This window comes from Typopeltis vanoorti, chromosome 9, assembly GCF_054136105.1.
Source record: "Typopeltis vanoorti isolate ZY-2024b chromosome 9, IOZ_Tvanoo_1.0, whole genome shotgun sequence".
Classification (NCBI taxonomy): domain Eukaryota; kingdom Metazoa; phylum Arthropoda; class Arachnida; order Uropygi; family Thelyphonidae; genus Typopeltis; species Typopeltis vanoorti.
In genome coordinates, this window is record NC_143557.1 from 81,130,998 (window position 1) to 81,152,045 (window position 21,048).

Here is a 21,048-nt window from a genome sequence, read left to right on the forward strand (position 1 = left end):
TGTGCACCAAGGACAGACATGCAAGCAAGTATATAAAAAAAAAATGATAGATGGAACATCCTAAAGTCATAATAGTTGCCCTTGGACATGATTAAGTGAAATTCTAATTCCTTCAGTTTGTGACAATTTCATGCTGCCATATTTGTTCCAGTTGGATGATGATATAGAACTGCAGAATATTCCAGGAAAAGCTACTTGGATTTAAATCTGCATACTTAGAAGCAATATTTTTCTCTGCTTGATGCATTCTGAATTGATGCCATGAACCGAAATTGGACTACAGTATGTTATGAATGTTTTTTGGTTCATATACATAGAGGTTCACATACCTCCTAATATCTCTAGGTAATTGCTAACAATGTTTGGTTAAGTAAGGAACTATTAGCTGTATATTTGAAATATAATGTATGATTTTGTTATGATTTTCTTCAAGGAAAATGCTGAAATTGCAGTAAGTGAAATGCTAAAACAGATTGGACAGAAAATTGATTCACAGGATGATCATGTTCACTTGTATGCTGAGGATTTTATGGATGATGGTACATGTATTAAACTAAAAGTTCATATTGATAAAAAACAGGTGAGGAGTTTTCTGTTGGATTTATAAATTGAATCTCTTTTAGTTCTAATTGTATTCAACAAAACTTCTAGATGCATTTTTAATGTTTGAAAGATTTTTTTTTCTCAGCCTATATATATTCTCCACTGTTGGGTAAAACACCTCTCCCATTGCAGGAGGGTTGGGTCTACTTCACCATATTGACACATTCCATCTTGGAGAATGTTTATACACATGTATGAATGAGTGTATGAAGGTGAAAGACGATACAAACACCCATTCCCATGGCTGTTTGTATCGTCAAAAGGCTGCAGGATTCATACCTGCAGCCTTTTGGTTGGAGAGCAGATATGATAGATGGAACAATCTATCATATCTGCTCCAACCAGGAGCAGATATGATAGTATCTGCTCCTGGTTGGAGCAGATACTATCATATACCAGGCCAACCAGGCTGGCATTTGAAAGATTAGAACATTATAAATAATAATGTTATAATCTTTTGAAATTTCCTAGATTGTCATTCAGTAGCAAAAACAAACTTAGTTTTAATGTAATAAAATTTCATTCTAATGATTGGAAGACCAGTAGTCTTTGCATTTTATATTTATATATCATTATTGGATAATGTGATTTGTCATGAGATTAAGATAAATAATCTGTTTCATGTTATTACTTTAATCAGTTGTAATAAGACATATTTTGAAAATCCAGAACATTAAAAAGAAATATTATTTATGTACCTTAGTGGAATCTGACTCATTATAGGAGGTCCATCCTAGCTCAAACATTCTGTCACACCTTTTGATTATACTGTTCACCTTACTGCACTTATCACACTCAAGCAGCATTCTACTCATCCACCACTCTTCATAAGAAAAATCTGCACCTTACCCCCTACCAAATTCCAAGGATGAATTTCATGCTTCCCCCTTCTGCTATGTGTTGAAAAATCAATCCTGTGAAATTTATTATTGTGTATACAAGATATAGACAGTAATCTAGATAAATTTGATCAAGAGGTATAATAACCTTTTCTCTACTTGTCAGCATCCATCTCAACATTGGAAATTCTTTGTCTATCTTTGCTTCCACTTTTTATTATGTCATCATTTACTAACCTGTATATATCTCTCTCATATCTCCTCATCTCCAAATACAAAATACAAACCTTAATTTAAACCAAAATTAAAGCTATCAGGAGAGAAAAACTTTAATGAAAATAGCACAAATATTTCATGCTACAATTAACAGTACATCTTCAGTGGAACAAACAAACAATTCAAAAAGACAGAATATTTCAGCTAGGAAAATATAAGATCTATAAAAAGATTGAAAGCCATGGGTAACACAGTCTCCACCTTTATCTAATTATATTTCAACTATCTGGAAGATACCTTGTTTTCAGCCATTTGTCCTCAACCTTCTTTCTAGGTTCATTACATTGATGACATTCTTACAGTTTGACTTCATCACATATTCAGTTCACCATTAAAAAAAAAAATTTTGACATCTTTCTTACTTTAATCTGCCTTCTCACACTTCCTCCTACTTTGTCACTCAGTGCTTATCGGAAACATACCTTTAGTAGCAGATATATATATACATCAAAAGTATGCTCATTACACTTCCCAAAAAATCTGTATTCTCATGTCATTAATTAATTGAGCATATAATGTTTACACTTTTCCTTCAGTCTTACAATAAGAGCTTCTCACTATAAAAACTTTAATGGAATTAAATGGGTACAACCTGTGTTAAATCCAATGAATGACTCCTGCATTTCAATGCCTAAGGATTCTTCACTAGGATGCAAAATGCCAATCCCATATATTCTTAGCATCTTCAAATCTGTTGGCAGAATTTTCAAGTGTCACCTCAATTCCACATAATTTTATGTCAGCAAAATTTCTCATCTCTTACTATCTACAAAAGATAAACTGTTGCCTCTGTGTTTAACTGGGTGTTTAATTTGGTGTTTACCAAATTCCTTGTGAAAATGTAATTTCGCATACTTTGACCAGGCAAGTCATTCTGTAGAAAAAAGAAAGACGAAATTAGTGAATATCAATACTTAGACCTCAAAGTATCAGTAATATGCTGTGCAAAGTCTTGCATAGCATAGTACTGATACCGACAGTATTCTTTAGAATTTGGCTCATCTTCCCCATAGAAGCAATTTTAAATATGAACATCTCTTCAAAGAAAGTTGTGAAGTACTTTTGCACAGTCCTAATTTGAAATTGCCTCCCCCCCCCCCAAAAAAAAGGGAAATACTTGTTTTCTATGAATATAAGAAATAACTTATTTTTTGTTTTTATTTTTTTTTTAATATGATTCCTCCAGCATATAGCAATTGTTTCAATGGTCAAACAATTTTTGTATTTATTCTGTATTCCTATCACTTTGAATTGTTAATTTGTTCCACATATTAATGATGTACTGTTAATTTCAGTATGAAATATTTGTTTTTCTTTTTACTATGTTTAACATGCTTTCATCTCCTGATTGTTATGCCATAGGTTCCTTTAAAACTATTATTATTATATGATAAAATCATTTAAAACTGTACAATATTTTGTCAACAGCACACATGAAACATGAACTGCATAGTAACCCAGATAAATTTGATCAAGAGATATAAAACCGTTTCTTTACTTGTTGGTGTCCATCTCAACATTATGGAAGTTCTATGTACTTTGCTTCCTCTTTTGCATTATGTCCCCTGCCCCCCCCCCCCCCACACACACACAAAAAAAAAAAACTTCAGTTCACTGTTCATATTCCGTTTGATTAACAATTTTCTTTCAGATTAGTCTTATTAGTCTTCATCAGATCCCTTCCTCATTTGATTAATTGTTACATTTCTATTTTCTAAACTACTTAAAAAATGGCATATCTCTTTCTGCTTTTTTTTTTCCAAACACATTTTACTAATTGGTCATCACCCATTCTGTTTAACTGGCTATACTGTCTTAGATTAACTCTGCTTAAACATGCTAGTATATTAATAATATGAAGATATTTTGTGATATCTTTGTTGTAGATATGTTTCTGCCATTGATGCACTCCTTTCAGTCCATTTTTTCCCTCTAAACTCTCATATCTGTATCCTTAACCTTTGATTAACTTAACTATTTTATTTTTAAATAGATTTTTAGATCCATAAATTAAAAAGGATTAAACAATTCTGCTAATTTCTCTATAATTTTACATAAATTTTATTCAGCTGTCTTCCACCATATAATCTATGCTTATTCTGTTATCTTTCTCATATTTAATTTGCCATCTTCACCACACCACTTTAGATTAGTTCTGTCAGCATTCAAGAATATCTGATATTCTTGAATGCTAACAATGTCAAAATCAAAGCATCTGGGTTTTAAATTTTCAAAATAATGAAATTAAATTATGCATCTTGGAATTATCAGAATAAATCCCAGAACATAAACTCCTATAGACCCTACATAATATTGACTGTTGAATAATATTGAAGAGAATTCTGGTGTGCCAGTTTTGATGTTAGTCATCCTTAAATCTAGAAAGCATGGAAGGAAATCTGAGGCATTTATATATAGGTAGCATTAGATCAAGACATATTCTGATTGGTTGTGACAACCAAGTATTATTTTATAGTTAAATCATGTAAAATGCCACTTGGTTTTGGAGGCTTCTCATGAAAGCCATGAGAAGCCTCATTCATTGAAATAGTAACCCTCTTCCAACCAGGAATATCATCCTTGCATTTGAAGTTGCTAAACCTACAAATTCTGTAAAAACAGACTATTTGAACTGCCCTATAAGGCTCTTCATCATGAATCCTTTGATCCTTTGAGATGTTTTAAGTGTATAAAATATTGTCATGATCATATTGCCTTGTTCAGATTCCCCTCTTCCAAATTTGATTTGGCAGTAAAGAGCCTGCACCGGGGAAAAAAACCTAAATGTGTCAACTGTGAGCAATAACATTCTGCTTTCTCTCAAGCTGGAAGGATGGGAAACTTCCAGAAGATAGAAACAGAGCACAACATTCCACATCAAGAAATGAAGAAGTTTATCACAGTAACATCCATTTGTAAATCCTCTTATGCTGAGAAGGTAACAATAAGAAAACAGTATTGGTGAGAGGGGTACTAACTCATGACTGTCCAACCTCCTCACAGTGGCATCATACCAGAATGCTATAGTCTGCTTTTCATTAGGATGCATCAAACTTTCTAATGATTATGACATCATTCTAGAAAGTACCCAGGAATGATCCCATTACTTTAAATTTATTAGTCAAAAAATAACGCAGAGAGCACTACACAAAGAAAAGCCTTCTGTGGAAAAGAGAGACACCTCTATATCTAGAGGAATCCAAAACAGTACATGTCCCAGCCATTCATCCTGGATGGAGTAGAATTCAATGATGTCTTGCATATTTTTCCTGAGAGAGAAGATATGGACATTTGTTAAGTTTTAAAAGAGGTATACCGTGAGTAGACATATCGATACAAAATTAGTAACGGAAAAACTCACGTACAAAGATTATTTAATAGTATAATTTTCACCTGTGTATCACAGGCATCTTCAGTACATTAAGCTCAAATTAAACAATAACTGACAATTCCAAAAAGCGCCACCTAAGTAGCTGGTGTAAGATAACTAAAAAGGTCAATAACTTTCTTAAAAATAAATAAATAAATAAATAATAAAAAAAATATAAATTTAAAATAAATACAATAAAAAGTTAGGAAAGATTAGCTGATTTGTAAAGTACTATCTCCCATAAAGAGGATAGATATAAGCACTTTACAAATCAGCTAATCTTTCCTAACTTTTTATTGTATTGATTTTAATTTTTTATTATTTTTTATTTAATTTATATTTTTTTTATTATTTATTTATTTTTTATTTTTAGGAAAGTTATTGACCTTTTTAGTTATCTTACACCAGCTACTTAGGTGGCGCTTTTTGGAATTGTCAGTTATTGTTTAATTTGAGCTTAATGTACTGAAGATGATTTTTTAATTTATATATTTTTTTATTATTTATTTATTTTTTATTTTTAGGAAAGTTATTGACCTTTTTAGTTATCTTACACCAGCTACTTAGGTGATGCTTTTTTGGAATTGTCAGTTATTGTTTAATTTGAGCTTAATGTCCTGAAGATGCCTGTGACACACAGGCGAAAATTATACTATTAAATAATCTTTGTACGTGAGTTTTTCCATTATTAATTTTGTATCGATGGACATTTGTTATCCACACTTTCCCAAAAAGGAACTGTAATTTAATCAATAGGTAATTAAGTACAATTTAATTGATTTAATTCTGCTTAAATTATTATAGTTAATAACAATAATAATAATTATTATTATTAAATAATTATTAAATTAAGTACAAAATAACAGCTTATGGAGATTCATCATTTTTCTGTGGTATCTACTCATTTTACATGGGAATTCACATGATGGAAGAGAGAGATCAAGTAGACTGGAACATATCTCATCTTTAGCAGTATTTGATCCTTTTTCAAAACATTGAGTCAGTTTACACCTTTCTCAAAACTATGATGAAATTGCAAATGTATAGCAGCCAAGAACATTCAAAATAAAATTTGAAGTAACTGTGGTGGGATATCTTTTTCAGATACCACACAACAAGAAAGTTAATTGCATTCAAACATGCTTCTGCACAAGTATAATATCTGCTGTCAGAGCCAAAAGGACTCTTGGATTCAATTTGCATCTTGGATAACCAGATCAGTTATTGCTAAAAATTAAATTAAAAGAAATGCTGTATATTGTACCATAATTTTTAATTTACAGTTTGAAGTGAATAGTATCACCTTATATCATATATCCATCATTAGGTTTCTGTCCAGTTAGGAAGCCTGGTGTGTGTAGTAATGCTAGCTGTTCATCACTTGTCTCTTTCCTCTTTGTAATTGGAGTTGACTAATTATAAAATTGACTGACCACCAAAGTTTTCAGGTTATTTTTGATTGTAATGGTACAGACTGCATCCTTAGTTCACTTTGAAGATTTCAGATAAGTATTAATTTAAGCTAGTATGACATTTTGAAATTTAAACATTAATTCTGGTTCATAATTTCATATTCTTTTAGTTTTCTTTTATGTCTGCCATTATTGCTTGCATATTACTTTTACAATGCATGTTGCTGCTACTTGAAACAAAAACCATTAAAAACAAAAGCTACTAAATGCCCAATATTTTATAGTCAAGACAATATGTTTCTTACACTGAAAAGTGACAAATATGAAGAAAAATGTGTTAGAAAACAAAGGATTGGAGGAAAGCACACAAAATTGTACCATGAAAAGTGTGCTTTCCTCTAATCCTTTGTTTTCTAACACATTTTTCACTTTTCAGTGTAAGAACATATTGTCTTGACTATAAAATAGTCAAGATATAAAATAGTCAAGGGCATTTAGTAGCTTTAGTTTTTAATGGTTTTTGTTTCAAGTAGCAGCAACATGCATTGTAAAAGTGTGGCGTCTAATTTAGTCAAAATTGGGTAGGCAGTTGTGCATGCTAATTTACCTTGAGTTTTCCTCCCCCCTTGTTTTACTATAGCTAACAAAATGTTTGTTTCTTTTTTATAGTTCATTGACAACATGAATTTGAATTAGTTTCTGTCAATGGAAATGTCAAAAAACCAAAGATAAATTTAGATTTTTTTTTCTATTGAAATAACACAATACCAAATTTAAAATGACTGTATAAGCCAAAAAAAAAATTTAGTTTCGTTCTTTCTTTTATTTTTTTAATTTTAATACAAAACACAAATAATTATATGCTATACTACCCACAGTAGCAGTATTTTGCAACATCATTTGCGAAGAAATTCAGTTGACTATGCTGGTACGTCCTTCTTGACTCTATGGTTCACCATCTTGTTATAATGTTGTTCTTAAATAAATCAATTAATTGCTGATTGATTACTAATCAAAATGTAGGGAAATTTATATTTATACTGCACCACCCTATATTTAGATTAGTCTATATAAAATAGTAGAATCAATTTTCAATTAACTTAGCAGTCTCCTTATTCATACAGGCCGAATTTAATATTTTTCACTTAGGGCTCCCGCAAGGTTCGAACGTTTTATGAACGGTGCAATGAAAAAGAATCAGGCACACACAATATCGAAATCAACAAAACAAAACATTTAATACAAGGTTATATGACAAATACATAAATTTAACTCCGAAAATAAGACAAGACAATTAACTTAGTTTGTCAGGTCAAAACATTCATATTAAATTAGACTTCAAATCTTCAGATACAAAATTCACAGTTCTCTCAATTACAAAGATTGTTCACGCTGATCAATACTACAGAATTTCTTGCTAAATAAATTTGCTGGTATCACTCAGTTACACTCTATATTTAACAGTTAGCAAGCACTTATAACATTATTAATCACGGCAGTTATTGCTTCAAGGGGAATTATTTTCAACTTCTAACTTCGGCTAAATTCAGTGAAACACCACAGTAAATGTTAGGATATTCGAGATGGAACTATCACTTAAACCTTCACACTGAAATAAATAAAATAGGACTGCTCTTACCGGGATTAATCCTCAGCACATCAAATTCAATGTGAGCACATTTTCATCTTATATTCACTTATTACCCCGATGGAACACTATTTAAAAGAATTCTTCAAGGAGATAACTGAATTATTATTTATCGCGCTACACAATTCTCGATGGACTTACTATAGGGCAGAATAATTATTCCATGTTTACTACTGTATAACAAATTGAGCTTTGTACAATCTTTCTTTAAAGCAATATAGGAATACGTAGTAATTCTAAAACTTAGTGGATTTATTCTAAATCTTCTATTAATCTGCTGGTCTTTTAGTTATCTCATTGCAGCACTAAATTCCTATTACTGCCACCACTGACCTTACTCTCAGCTATCTATAAGTTTTCTCCTCGTCTTCGTACACTTCCGAATGCTACTCCCTTGAATTTCCTGCCCTTCAGTCTTCTTGTTTACTTTTACCTCCTGCTTATATGCCTTCCTTCTTCCCACTTAAAAACTTGTTCACTCCATCCAACTCATTAATTTCTCTTCTCCCAATTATCGAAGCTCGCATGTTCTATTTTATTTCTATCTCCATAGTAACGATCAAAACAGAGCATTAGCATTACATAAGGTTATACCTTTACACTGAATAATGAAAAATAATAATAAAAATATTATAGTTACTTAATTTTCTCTTTCATTTCATTTACAAATAATAATAAAAATAAAATATATGTTATAAACATAAGGCACATAAAAGTTACATACATAGAATTCCTCATAATATTATTGAAGGAATAAAGTAATAAGATAAATGTTATTTACTACAGAGTCCTTTCAATAGTATAATATACATTTAAATTATGTAATTAAATAAAATAATAGCTGATAAAATTCAAGGACAATACACGAATAATAAATCTTAAACAAGGGACTAACAAATAATATTTAAACAAATATTCCTTAGTATATGGTAGATTATGTTAAATGTGAATGAAGAATAAAAACATACAAAACAATTTCATTCACAGTTTAACAACTATAGTGGAGGTTTTATTTTTACTATTTGCAGTAGTGAGCTTAAATGGTATTGGTTCTTTGGAATTTGAGCTGGGTTTTTTCCATGGTTCTAGTTGTTGTTGTATATCATTTCATTCTAGTGGTGTTTGCTATCATGCATGTCTGTTGTATCTTATGGTTTTAAATTTTTTTCAAAATATTGAGTATAATTGCATTTAGGAAATTCTGAATTTATGCCATTATTCATAGGTTAATATTATCCTTTATATATTTAAAAAAATTATATCCAAAAGTTTTTACATTATACATGGTATAAGGACAACTGCTGCAGAAGATATGGTGGAGATACATAATGAACAGTTCATAAAGATCTTTCATTCTTGTGAATGTAATAGCATGGAGAGTTTGAGAGCAGTTGATGATGGGGAGGAGCGACTGACTGTAAGTGAACAAGAGGCATATGGGGGAATTGAGAAAACTTGATAATGTATCACCACATATTCTGAAGCAATGTGCTAGGGAGTTGGCATCTGCCTTGACATATTTTTTTTTAATGCAAGTCTTGCACTGGGTCGAGTTCCAAAGGAGTGGAAGGAGGACAAGATTGTGCCACTTCATAAGAGAGGTGATAGAATGCAAGCATCAAATTATAGGCCTGTGTGTCAGGTGTTGTGGTTAAATTGTTGAAGAAGCTGGTGAGAACTAGGATACAGTTGTTGATAACAATGGTATTATCTTTGATGGATAGCATGGATTTGCTAAAGGGAGATAATGTTTTAGTAATCTACTTACTTATTACAATAAGGTGACAGCTTTCTTGGATAGAGGAGAGGGATACAGTAGTATACTTAGATTTTAAGGATCTTCCTCAGCCATAGCCAAGTTAGCTGGTCTTAGGCGTGGGCAGCAGGTTTTTTCCCACCAGTTTATCTGGGGTTTTTCATCTCGCATGCAGGCAAACTGGCCCCGTGAACACACACGGATCTACAATCATAAATACTTAACCCCCCATGAGGGGGACGGAGATTGAACTGCCCACTCAGTCTCCAAAAATTAGATAGGGCTAAAACGGCCTCACATACTCCCTATGTGGGAACAAAAAAGGCGTTAGCCCAACTCGCCCCAATAGGGATGGGGGGAGGAAACTCCATACGAATAAAAATATATAAAACAAAGGTTTTTGATAGATTACTGCATGATAAGTTGATAGTCAAACTAGAGCAGATCGGGTTAGATATTAGGTTAGTGCGTTGGATTGGAGACTGGCTATCTGATAGTATCAGCAAGTTGTGTATGAGGGAGCAATATCCCAGAAGAGGAAAGTCACTAGTGGTGTGCCTCAAAGGTCTGTTTTGAGGGCTATTGCTGTTTAACCTGTATGTTAATGATGTTGGCAAAGATTTGGTTGGGGATATTCAGTTGTTTGCAGATGATACAAAGTTGGGACGAACGATGAAGAGTAGAGATATTGTGGCCTTTTACAAGAAGACAGAGTTTTAAATAGATAGAGTGAATAGGAATGGGAATGCAAGTTCAATATTGCATTTAAAATCAAGAAAATTCTAAAAGCTGTTTGTTTCCAAGATAATCTTCTCTTTTCTTTATAAATTTCATAATAGCATACATAGGCATGTTTAAATCAGTAGCAACTTTTCTAGTGAACTCAAAAATTGAATGTTGTGATTTGAAAATCTCAATTTCTTATTCTATGTTTAAAAGCTTTGTCAAGCCTCTTAAGAGTGAAGGAACAACAGGGATTTCAGCTGTTAAATCTTCTTTTCCTCAACTTCTTCGATTTAGGCATTTCAAGGAAGTCTTCATTTGTGAGCTCTCCATTGCATGCTTGAAACAGATCAGTAACATCAGTTATAGAAATCTCAAGCTGTAATTGGTTAGCAATATTAACAATCACTTCTATTTCATTTTGTATGATCTCTGCTGGTTCTTGAAATCTTTAAAAATTATCAATAAACTGAGCACAGTAGAAATTATCATATTTATGAATGTTTAGTATCTATTTATAGCATTTAATGTTCATTTTGGCAATTTGGGATTTAAATTGTATTCTTAAACCAAATTGTATTCTTATTGGCTTAAACCAAAATATAAAAATGATGGTACATGACAGAATTTCATCCCAGATGGGCCATCGCCTGGTTAAACAAGGTCCCCATTGTTTTTGCAAGGGAAAACAACGGGAACGCTGTTCACCCAGGATTGCAAAACATGGGCGGACAGTGAAAAGTCAGCTACTGGAACAAATCCTAATAGACACCCCAACTCGTCACCAGAGTTCAAGATCGGTACCATCAACATAAGTAGCCTGAATGGCAAAGAAATATAATTAGCTCAGGAATTGGATAAGTACCAGATCAACATAATAGAGATGACTGAAACAAAAAAGATAAAATCTGGCATGATTTTTCTGAGCAATAAATACAAAATGTTATATTCAGGCAATGACAATCAGGGAAAAGAAGATGTAGCTATAGTATTGAACACAAAATACAAGCTAATCTTCTTAAATGGCAAGCAATATCAAATAGAGTGATGTGGGCAAATATCAGAATGGTAATTGACAATTCAACTTATTTGTGCCTATGGTCCCACAGAAGGTTCTACTAAGGTAGAAGTGGAGGAATTTTTTGAGGCTTTAGAGAAAGCAACTGACACAATGAAAAAGGAAAAGTTGGTCCTTGTTGGGATCTAAATAGCAGAGTAGGCTATGGTTGTCATACATACAAAATATTTTGGGAAAATTTGGAGAAAAGAGCAAAGCTAATAATAATTGCAAATACCTGTTGGATTTCTGCTCAGGACATGGACTGGTTATTACTAACACAATATTCCAACATAAAAATGTGCACAAATTTACATGGAGAGAAGAGGCAAGGTATAAAAAAAGTCTCATTGAATGTGTTATTGTTGATAGTGATGTTTTCCCACTGTAGCAGGACACTAGAGTGTACAGAGGATGTGAAATTAGAATGGCTGGATATATTCTTGCTTCCATGCATTGGGAGTAGGCTGTTTATATAGGAGAAAGAGGATAGGTAATAGAACACAATTTGAAGGCACTTCTGCATTGGTAGTGAATCTTGAAGAGAGGAAGCAATTCACCATGGCAGGCAGTGAATGATCAGAGAGAAAGCTATATGTCAAATGACATTGGGTATAGAAGATTGCTGAGATGGTACAGGATAGGTGTTAGCATCTGAAACACAATAGTTGGAGAAATGCCACTGGGACCAGAAGACATTTTAGTGTCTAAGTTCTTTAGTATTCTTTTGATGGCTTTTTTGTCAAAAAATACAACAGAAGCATATGGTGCTCAGTTTCTGATATGGCAGAATTATAATAAATTTAGTTTAATCCTTTATTCAAGTGTGAGCAAACAAAGTTTGCCCCTGAAAGTATCTTCAGGATTGGGGTAAGGTGGTATAACAATGGCAGAATTATGATTTGCCTTGGTCATCTATGCAGGAATTGGAGTAAAAGATGATGGCAGGTGTTCAGCTTGATTTTTTTGTAACAGTAGCACCATCTGGATGAGAGAGAGAGAGAGAGGTACAGGTGATGGTTGATTGGCATTTATTGCATGCCTCAGCATAGGACAAGTATGAAGCTGGGGGGTCTTGTTAGAAGCCACCTACAGTAAGCTGAGGTTTTTTTTTTTTTTTTACTTTGATACACCTTTTTGTTGAACTGAGATTTGGAAAATGGATGTGAATTTGGGTGGAATGGGGAACAAAAGTCTTCAATGCTGTTGAATATAATTTCTGTGATTCATGCAGTGCAGGTGTTTGGATCAGTAGAGCATACGATGGAAATAGAGCACATAATAGGAAAGAGATACAATAATCTCACAATGGAAAGGAAGAGTAGAAGTTCATCCCTACCTTTGTAGTGTTAAAGGACATGGGGGTTGGGAATGACTGGATGAAGGGTATTCTGTGAGTTGGAACTTGCAAAGGATTATGATCTGGATTACCAAGAGGAGAGACTGTTTGCATTGTGTCCAAATGGAGAATTGGTTTAAAAGAGATTGAGGGTTTGTATTAGGTAATTAATTGCTTGTAACAAAATCTTTTGCAACTTGTTCAAATTGGTAATTGGCATTGGAAAATGAGAGTCATTTGGAATGTGGATGTTAAGGTCATCTCTGAAGATGACTTAACTATTTGAATGGCTGGACTGCAGAAAGTCGACCTTCATGGATGGGAAGATGAAGAGGTTAGTGGGTTTTTTTTTTTTTTTTTTTGAGATTAATACAGTAAATACAGCAATCAACTGATTTACTGAATGGGCAAGGAAACCTTGAGCTAGAGGAGATCAAAAGTAAGGGATTCCAAATTCCATCTCTGCATGCAGTGTTAAATCTCACAAAGACACAGGTGCCACCCTTGTGATGAAAGAAATTATAAGGTGTGTAATTTGGATATTGAAGGTGTGCACTGGTTGATCTAGTTGCAATTGGAAATTCTGTCACGAGTAGGTGTTCTGGATTGGATGTCTGTAAATGATGTACATCATTTATGTTGGAGTTTGTGTCATGAATGTTGGTTGTGTGAAAGTAAGTTTTTTTGTAAAGATGCTGGAATGTTTTGTATATTGTGCTTGGTTTGGCTTCTTTTTTTGTTGGGATTGTTTTTGAGGAAGTTTCTCAGTTGCAGTGTCACTGTCAGTTTTCATACATTTCATTTTGGTTCATGGTTAGATAAAAGAATAGAGTGAGGGTTAGTTACCCTTACTAACTTGTATGTTTCTATAATATCTCCTCTTGTCCTATTCCTCAAACTTTGAAGACCATATTCCATCAGTCTGTCTTCACATGGACTATTATCATAAACTGTTCTTTGATGCCTGCCAAATACCATCTTATCCATGTTACTAGCTTTGTATCCATCTCTATTTGCTCCAGTTTTCTTAACTAGATTTCCATGTGGTATTCTGTCAAATGCTTTGGCAAAGTCTAACAGTATCATGGTATTGCCATTTCCTTTATCTAACTTTCTATTCCTCTATCATAGAAATTACTAAGGCAAGACTACCTTTTTGCAAACCCCCATATACAGTATCTTATTCTTATCCACTGATTTCTAATTCTGGTTTTAACCAACTCTTCCAGCACTTGAGGTACTGACCAGTGTATAATTTGCTACCTTGAAGCCTCTTTTATGCAAGGGAACTGTTTTACCTTCTTTCTGTCTGCCTTACCTCTGGAACTTGCTTGTGCTAAAACTTCAGTTTAACAGTGAAGTCTTAGGTGCTGTTAATTCTCTTTCAGTTTTTCATAACACATGGGCTGATTCCTTATCTAATCCAGGGGCATTATTCAAATTGAGATTTGTGATATGATATCCTAAGCATCTCCAGCTTGTCCAGTGCTACTCTTACATAATTACCTGTCACATCAAATTAACGCAGTGTCTTCATGTGAATGATACTTTTGCAGTCAGTATTTCAACTGTTTCTTTTACTTCCATTACCTTCTACTGTCTGTGTTCATCCTTTATGTTCTTATTCATTCCCAAGGAATCTGATTTATACAGTAACTTAAAGATTATGTTACAGTACATTGCCCTTATCCCACTCAATAGTAACTGATTGTAAAATATGAGCCGATTGCTAGGACAGAATCTCTATTTAATATAGCCATACTTTCCCCTCATAAAACTTGACATTGCTGTGCACTAATTCTGGATGTCTGATTCTCACTGATTTCATGAGGATCTTAAGGATAACTGATCTATAATATGCTGCTTCCACTTTGTCATTGTCCTCATGCAACAAGAACCTTCTTTTCTTTTGAATCTTTTCAGAAATAAGATACAAAATGGATAAGTCAAAAAGGACCATCAATTATTTTGCCTTGATGTATGTGCTGATATGTATCTTTTTTCTTCAAATTTTGAAAATTAATCTTCACAGAATTAGGCTTCAAGTATTTCACAGTAGTAGAATGTGTTTTAAGTATATTGAAGCTTTCTTTTTATTATTCTTATTATTTAGGGCACTGCAGAATTTGACTTCACTGGAACAGGGTATGAAGTTTTTGGTAATTGCAATGCTCCTAAAGCAGTTACTTTATCTGCCATTATATACTGTTTACGTTGCATGGTTGGATATGATGTACCACTTAATCAGGTACTGTTGTTTTGTTATATTGATGTTATATATTTTGGTTTTCTTTTATATCACTTTATAAATCTACATTATATATTTTTAACTAATGCAAATTTTGTAAATACAATCAAGAAATTAACAAGATACAAAGAGTGTGGTATTAGCATGCATGACAGAAACACAAACAAGAATAGTCATTTTAAGAGAATGAAATTTTATTTAAAATTAATAAACTCTGTATTTTTCAAGATCATGTTTACAGTATAGACAAAGGCATTAGCTGGTTACAACATGTTGGCTGGTAAGTCAATTGACAAGATTCCTACGTTGCCAACCATTAAGAGAGACTGACTCCTGGTAGAGAGTAAGTTTAAAAGAAAGAACTACACAAATTTAAGAGAATGACCCTTTCACAAGTTTGTAGGTCCCTATCATAATATTAATCTTTTATTTGTCTGCAATCCTGTTCTTAATCTGTCATAATCTACATTCCACAATCCTAATATCTTTCACACTCCCCTTTGCACCCTATCCATTGTATCTGCATCAGTTCTAATACTAGGAGACCAGATTTGTGCATGATAGTCGAGGTGAGTCATATTGAGGCCTTGTAAAGACAAAATAACATGTCATTGTTCATTCCAACATTGCAGTTATCCTCTGAGTTGTATTTGCTATATGGCTGCTAAATTTTAACTTCTTTGCTACTAAAACTTCAAGATCCTAGCTTGATCAGTTTCTTTTAGTATAATCCCACCAATATAATATTCCATTGAATATCTCATCACGTTAAAGTTAGACAACCTATTCTAATCATTTGGCAAGTGTTGAATGTCACTTGCATTCCTGATTATTCTGCCTATCTTTGCATCATCAGTTAAAAAAGCTGTATGTCTCCTGTCAAGTCTTTCCAAATGTCATTAATGTAAGATTGAATAACAGTGGACTAAGCAGTGATCCTTGGTGTATACTGCTTGTTACCTTAAATCTTGCGGACACTCCCCCCTTATCAACACACCATTTTTCTGATGTCTGTCAGTCAGCCCTTCTCTTATACAAACTAATGAATTGATAATTCAATCTCATATTCTCCAACTTATGCAACAGCTTTGCATGCTGTATCTTTTCAAAAGCTTTGAAAAAGGGAATGGATACACTATAATTCATTTGCTTTGTCTAACTTAACCATAATATTATTATAAAATGTGAACAAGTTATTTTCCCCTTAGTAAACCCACACTTTTCATTGCAAAGTATAGGTTCTCCAACGATTCATTTCTGTATTTGAGCTCTTACCACCTTTTCCAAAATCTTCACCAGCACTCAAGACACTCATTTGAGCTCTTACCACCTTTTCCAAAATCTTCACCAGCACTCAAGAGATGTTAATAGATGGATAGTTAAACATGTCAGTATTTGCATCCCCCCCCTTCCTTGTGCAATAACATTATTATGCATTTTACTTAAATAAATATAAAGAGCCAATAGGCTTCATTTCGGCGATATAAACATTATTTAAATGTTTATCACCTTGACCACATGTCTGATAACTGCATGCACGAAATTTTTTTATTTCAGAATTTCTAATTTACAGTCAATAATTTTTGAATGTACTGTAAAAACAAATTCTATGAGAAATCATACTTATCACTCATTTTATTTAGTAATTTCTTCAACGTCTCCATTCAGTATTACTCTAACCCATTCCATCTGAATACACTCTAGTTGGTTACTTTTAGCTTGCACTGTGTGGGCAAACTTACATAAGTAAGTTGTAGTGGCATATTTGTATAGTCTACTGTCTGCTCCAGATGTACCAAACGGGGGGGGGGGGGAGATTGGGCCCATCATGGGGATGGATTATGTGTTAGGTATGAATTTTAAATACTGTATGCTCTACAAATAAAGATTTCTTAATAGCTTATCATTATATTTAAATTTTTTTAATTAATGGCCATAGTTACTGAAGTCATTAGACAGAATTAACTATAGCTTGAATCAATAAATTTTAGATATTAGAATGCTAGAAAAGAAATCTGTAAAAAATTTTTAAGTTGTAACCTATAAATTTTATTTAAATACATATTTATCTGTGAAACTGAATATGATTTTCAGAGTTTTTAGATTTTTTAATGGTATGATTTTTACACCAGGATCTACACAAATATTAACCATTTTTAAAGATATTAACAAACATGTTACGAACCAAAATATGCATGTAGTAATAAGGGAATGGAATTTCTAGAATTCTTGAGGGACGAATGTCTTAGGCAATATGTAATGGAGGGAACAACAGGTTCAAGAGTTTTGGATTTGGTCATAGCATCAGAAGAGCTGATAATAACTGAAATGACATCTCCCCTCCAATTTGGAGAGAGTGACCATGTGGTTTAGACATGGAAGATGAATACATGCAGGAGTATCAAAGAAAAGAGAACATATGTGGAATTATAAGGCAGGTGATTATAATAATCTTAGATATCAACTTGGGGCAGTTCCATGGAGGGTGGAATTGGAAGACCAGGATATCTTTAGTAATTGGGAAATGATGAAGGAATATTTGTTAGCAACAATAGTAAGCTGTATTCCATGAGTGAAGAAGCAGACACAATTTGGTGTAAAGTTGATGACAGACAGGATCTGCAGGTGAAAAAGAGATTATGGAGATATAAGGAGAGCGGTGGAGAGCAGATGCATGAAGAACATAAGACTCAGGCCAGGAGAGTGACTAGTATGGTGAGGAAAGCACACTGGAATATGAGAAGAGATTGGCACTAAGATCTAGAGAAAATCCTAGAGAATTTTTTAGCTATATGGCCAGTGGGAGGAGAAATGATTGAGAAAAGAATGACATTGTGGAATAAAAATGAGAATTGAGTGACTGATGCAGAGGACATAGTGGAGTTGTTCAATGAGCACTTTATTGGAGTATTTCATCCTGGAGAAGACGGTTTTAATACTAGAAGGGTAGGGCAGGTTCCAGGTTTAGAGGTGCAAGATGAGAGTGTGTTCCAAATACCAAGTACTCTGAATGTCAGTAAAGCTGTGGGACTGGATGGTATTTCACACAGGTTTTGAGAGAACGTGCTAAAGAACTGACAGCTCCATTGACCGGCTTTTCAGTGAAAGTCTGGCTACGGGAAAGGTACCCAAGGAATGGAAGGAAAATAAGATAGTGGCATTGCATATGGGTAGCCAGCAAACTGGAAGTATCTAATTATAGGCCAGTTTGTGTGTCATCAGTAGTTGTTAAGGTCTTGAAGAAATTAGTGAGGGACTATATACAGTTGAGCATATGAGAGTAATGTTATGTGTGAGAATCAACATGGATTTGTTAAGGGGTGCTTTTGCTTAAGTAATATAATTGCTTTTTATAATAAAGTGACAAGAGCAGTTGATGAGGGAAAGGCATACACTGCCGTTTTTTTTGGATTTTGCAAAGGCATTTAACAGAGTGCCACATGATAAGCTGATATTTAAGTTACAGCACATGGGTTTAGATGTTGGGTTAGTCAACTGGATTCAGGATTGGCTGTCTGATAGGTATCAGAGAGTTGTGTATGGTGGGGCAATATCAAGACAGCAGAAGGTTACAAGTGAGGTTCCATAGGGCTCAGTACTGGGACCTGTATTGTTTAACCTTTATATCAATGACATTGTCATTGGATTCCAAGGTTTTATTCAGTTGTTTGGAGATGATGTGAAGCTCGGAAGGGTTATTAGTACAGATGTATGGTACCCCCATTCATTTGCCCATCTGTCTAGTTTATTCAAATCCTCTTGCAGGGCTGCAAGAGGATTTGAATAAACTAGACAGATGGGCAAATGAATGGGGGTGTCGGTTTAATGTTGCAAAATGCAGCCTCCCATCAATGGGATACATTGATGGGAGGCTGCTTACTCGATTGGAGGAGCTGTAATGGAGGATGTAGGGTAGATGAGATCTAGCAGTGATGATCGATAGAAAACTGAAATTCAGGGGGCATATTGCAAAGGTGGTGAAGGTAACCCAGGGGATTGCTACAATACTGAGATGGACGCTGACCTGCAGAGATAGAAAAGTTATCATTCCGTTGTATAAGATCCTGATCAAAATACACTTAGACTATTGTTCTCAAATTTGGTCCCCAGGATTTGAAGGGGATAAATTAACTGTGAAAAGGGTTAAGGGGCAGATAACAAAGATGGTTTCAGGACTGTACAATATTAATTATGAGGATTGGCTGAGGGAATGTGGACTGCAGAGTTTGGTGGACAGAAGAAGAAGAGGTGATATGGTCAAGACTAAACTGTTGAGAGGCAGTTACAGGGTGGACACTGAGGAGTTCTTTCACTTAGTGGAGCTGCATGAAGGAGCAATGACAAGGGGACCATCCCTGATCCCCTTGAAAGTACGAAAGGAAGCTGTGAGCAAGAGGATGCGGAGTGATTTCTTTGCGTGGAGGGTGGTAGAACTGTGAATGCATTGCATGATAGAGTGGTGAAAGCGAGAATGGTCAATGAGTTCAAGGAGTGGTGTGATAGACTTTGTTTCCTAGGAAGGACCTCCCGCGACGAGTCTCTTGACTCCATGGAGGCTTGAATAATAATAATAATAATATTTGACATATTTAGAAAATCTGATGTGTTGTATGCACTTGACCTTGACACTAACATATGGCCGAATAAGCCCCCTATCAACCGCAATTATGTCTTTTCAACTGTCTCTGTTAGTTGCAAACTGATATAGCAACATTGCTGTGGTAAGGATAACATTAAGATTATCATCACTCTGCTTTCACTTGCAGTATTCTGAGATGCATATAGTAGTATGCACATATACTTTATTTTTGCCCATCATGAGTGTTAAAAAAAAGAAGATACGATAATTGATATACAGTCATCCCTTGACTTATGTCAGGGTTCCATTACATCGGGAAGGATGTAAGTCAATACATTAAATCAACAGAGTTATAGGACTTAACAGTAATAAGTGTGCTGTCATTTTAATTTTTAAACCTTATTATAAAACTGTACTGTGCGTTACTGCCACTGTAAACAGGAGAATAACCACCCAAACCTTTTTCCACAATCACATCTTCATTACCTTCCTATGTGAAAGACCAGGCGGTGGCTCTTCTGGTGTAACCTTTGTTTTTTTTTTTTGATGAAAATGTCTGATGTTATTTGCTTATTCCTCTTCTTCTTTTCATCATAAATTTCTTTATAGCAAGCAAACGCATCATGTACTTTTCTTTCTACTAAGTAGCATTCAACATTGGGATCCATGTCTTCAACCATTTTGAGAATATTGCTAACTTCAGAGAACTTTTCTGCAAAACCTTTCATTGTGAATTGTTTAACTACCTCTCCTTGTTTCTCTTTTTCCTTTTCCTTTTCTCATTCTTCCTCTTTTGCAACATGTTGTTCCTCCAGTTTGACCAATTCCTCTTTGGTCAACTCTCACAGGCATTTTCTATGCGTTGAATTATGTCGTCATCATTCACTTCAAAATTCAGATTGTTTGCTAGGCTCACTATTTCTTCATTATATTTACAAAGGTCTTCATTTTTTTCAAAACTTACAGAATCGTGCACAAATCTTTTTAATGTCTTTCTCCAGCAATATTTTTAATAGCATGATAAATATTGAATACTTTCCAGAGTTGCATGAGAGTCTAGTTGTTTCCTTCATTAGCAGAAATGGCTTGTGAAAAAGTTCTCTGTAAATAATAAACCTTAAACACTATTTAGAACTCTATGATCTATCGGTTGAATCAATGAAGTAGTGTTTTGGAGGGAGAAACACGACCTTGATCT

General features: G+C 33.9%; 1 protein-coding gene across 1 annotated transcript in view; it reads left to right on the forward strand.

The window, feature by feature from the left end:
- Positions 1-21,048, forward strand: part of LOC150103198 (5-oxoprolinase) — a 368,797-nt gene that overhangs the window by 253,389 nt on the left and 94,360 nt on the right. The window contains exons 26-27 of the mRNA XM_090398524.1: positions 434-580; positions 15,137-15,271. Of these exons, the coding sequence (XP_090254650.1) occupies positions 434-580; positions 15,137-15,271 (282 nt within the window). The remainder of the gene's footprint in view (positions 1-433; positions 581-15,136; positions 15,272-21,048) is intronic.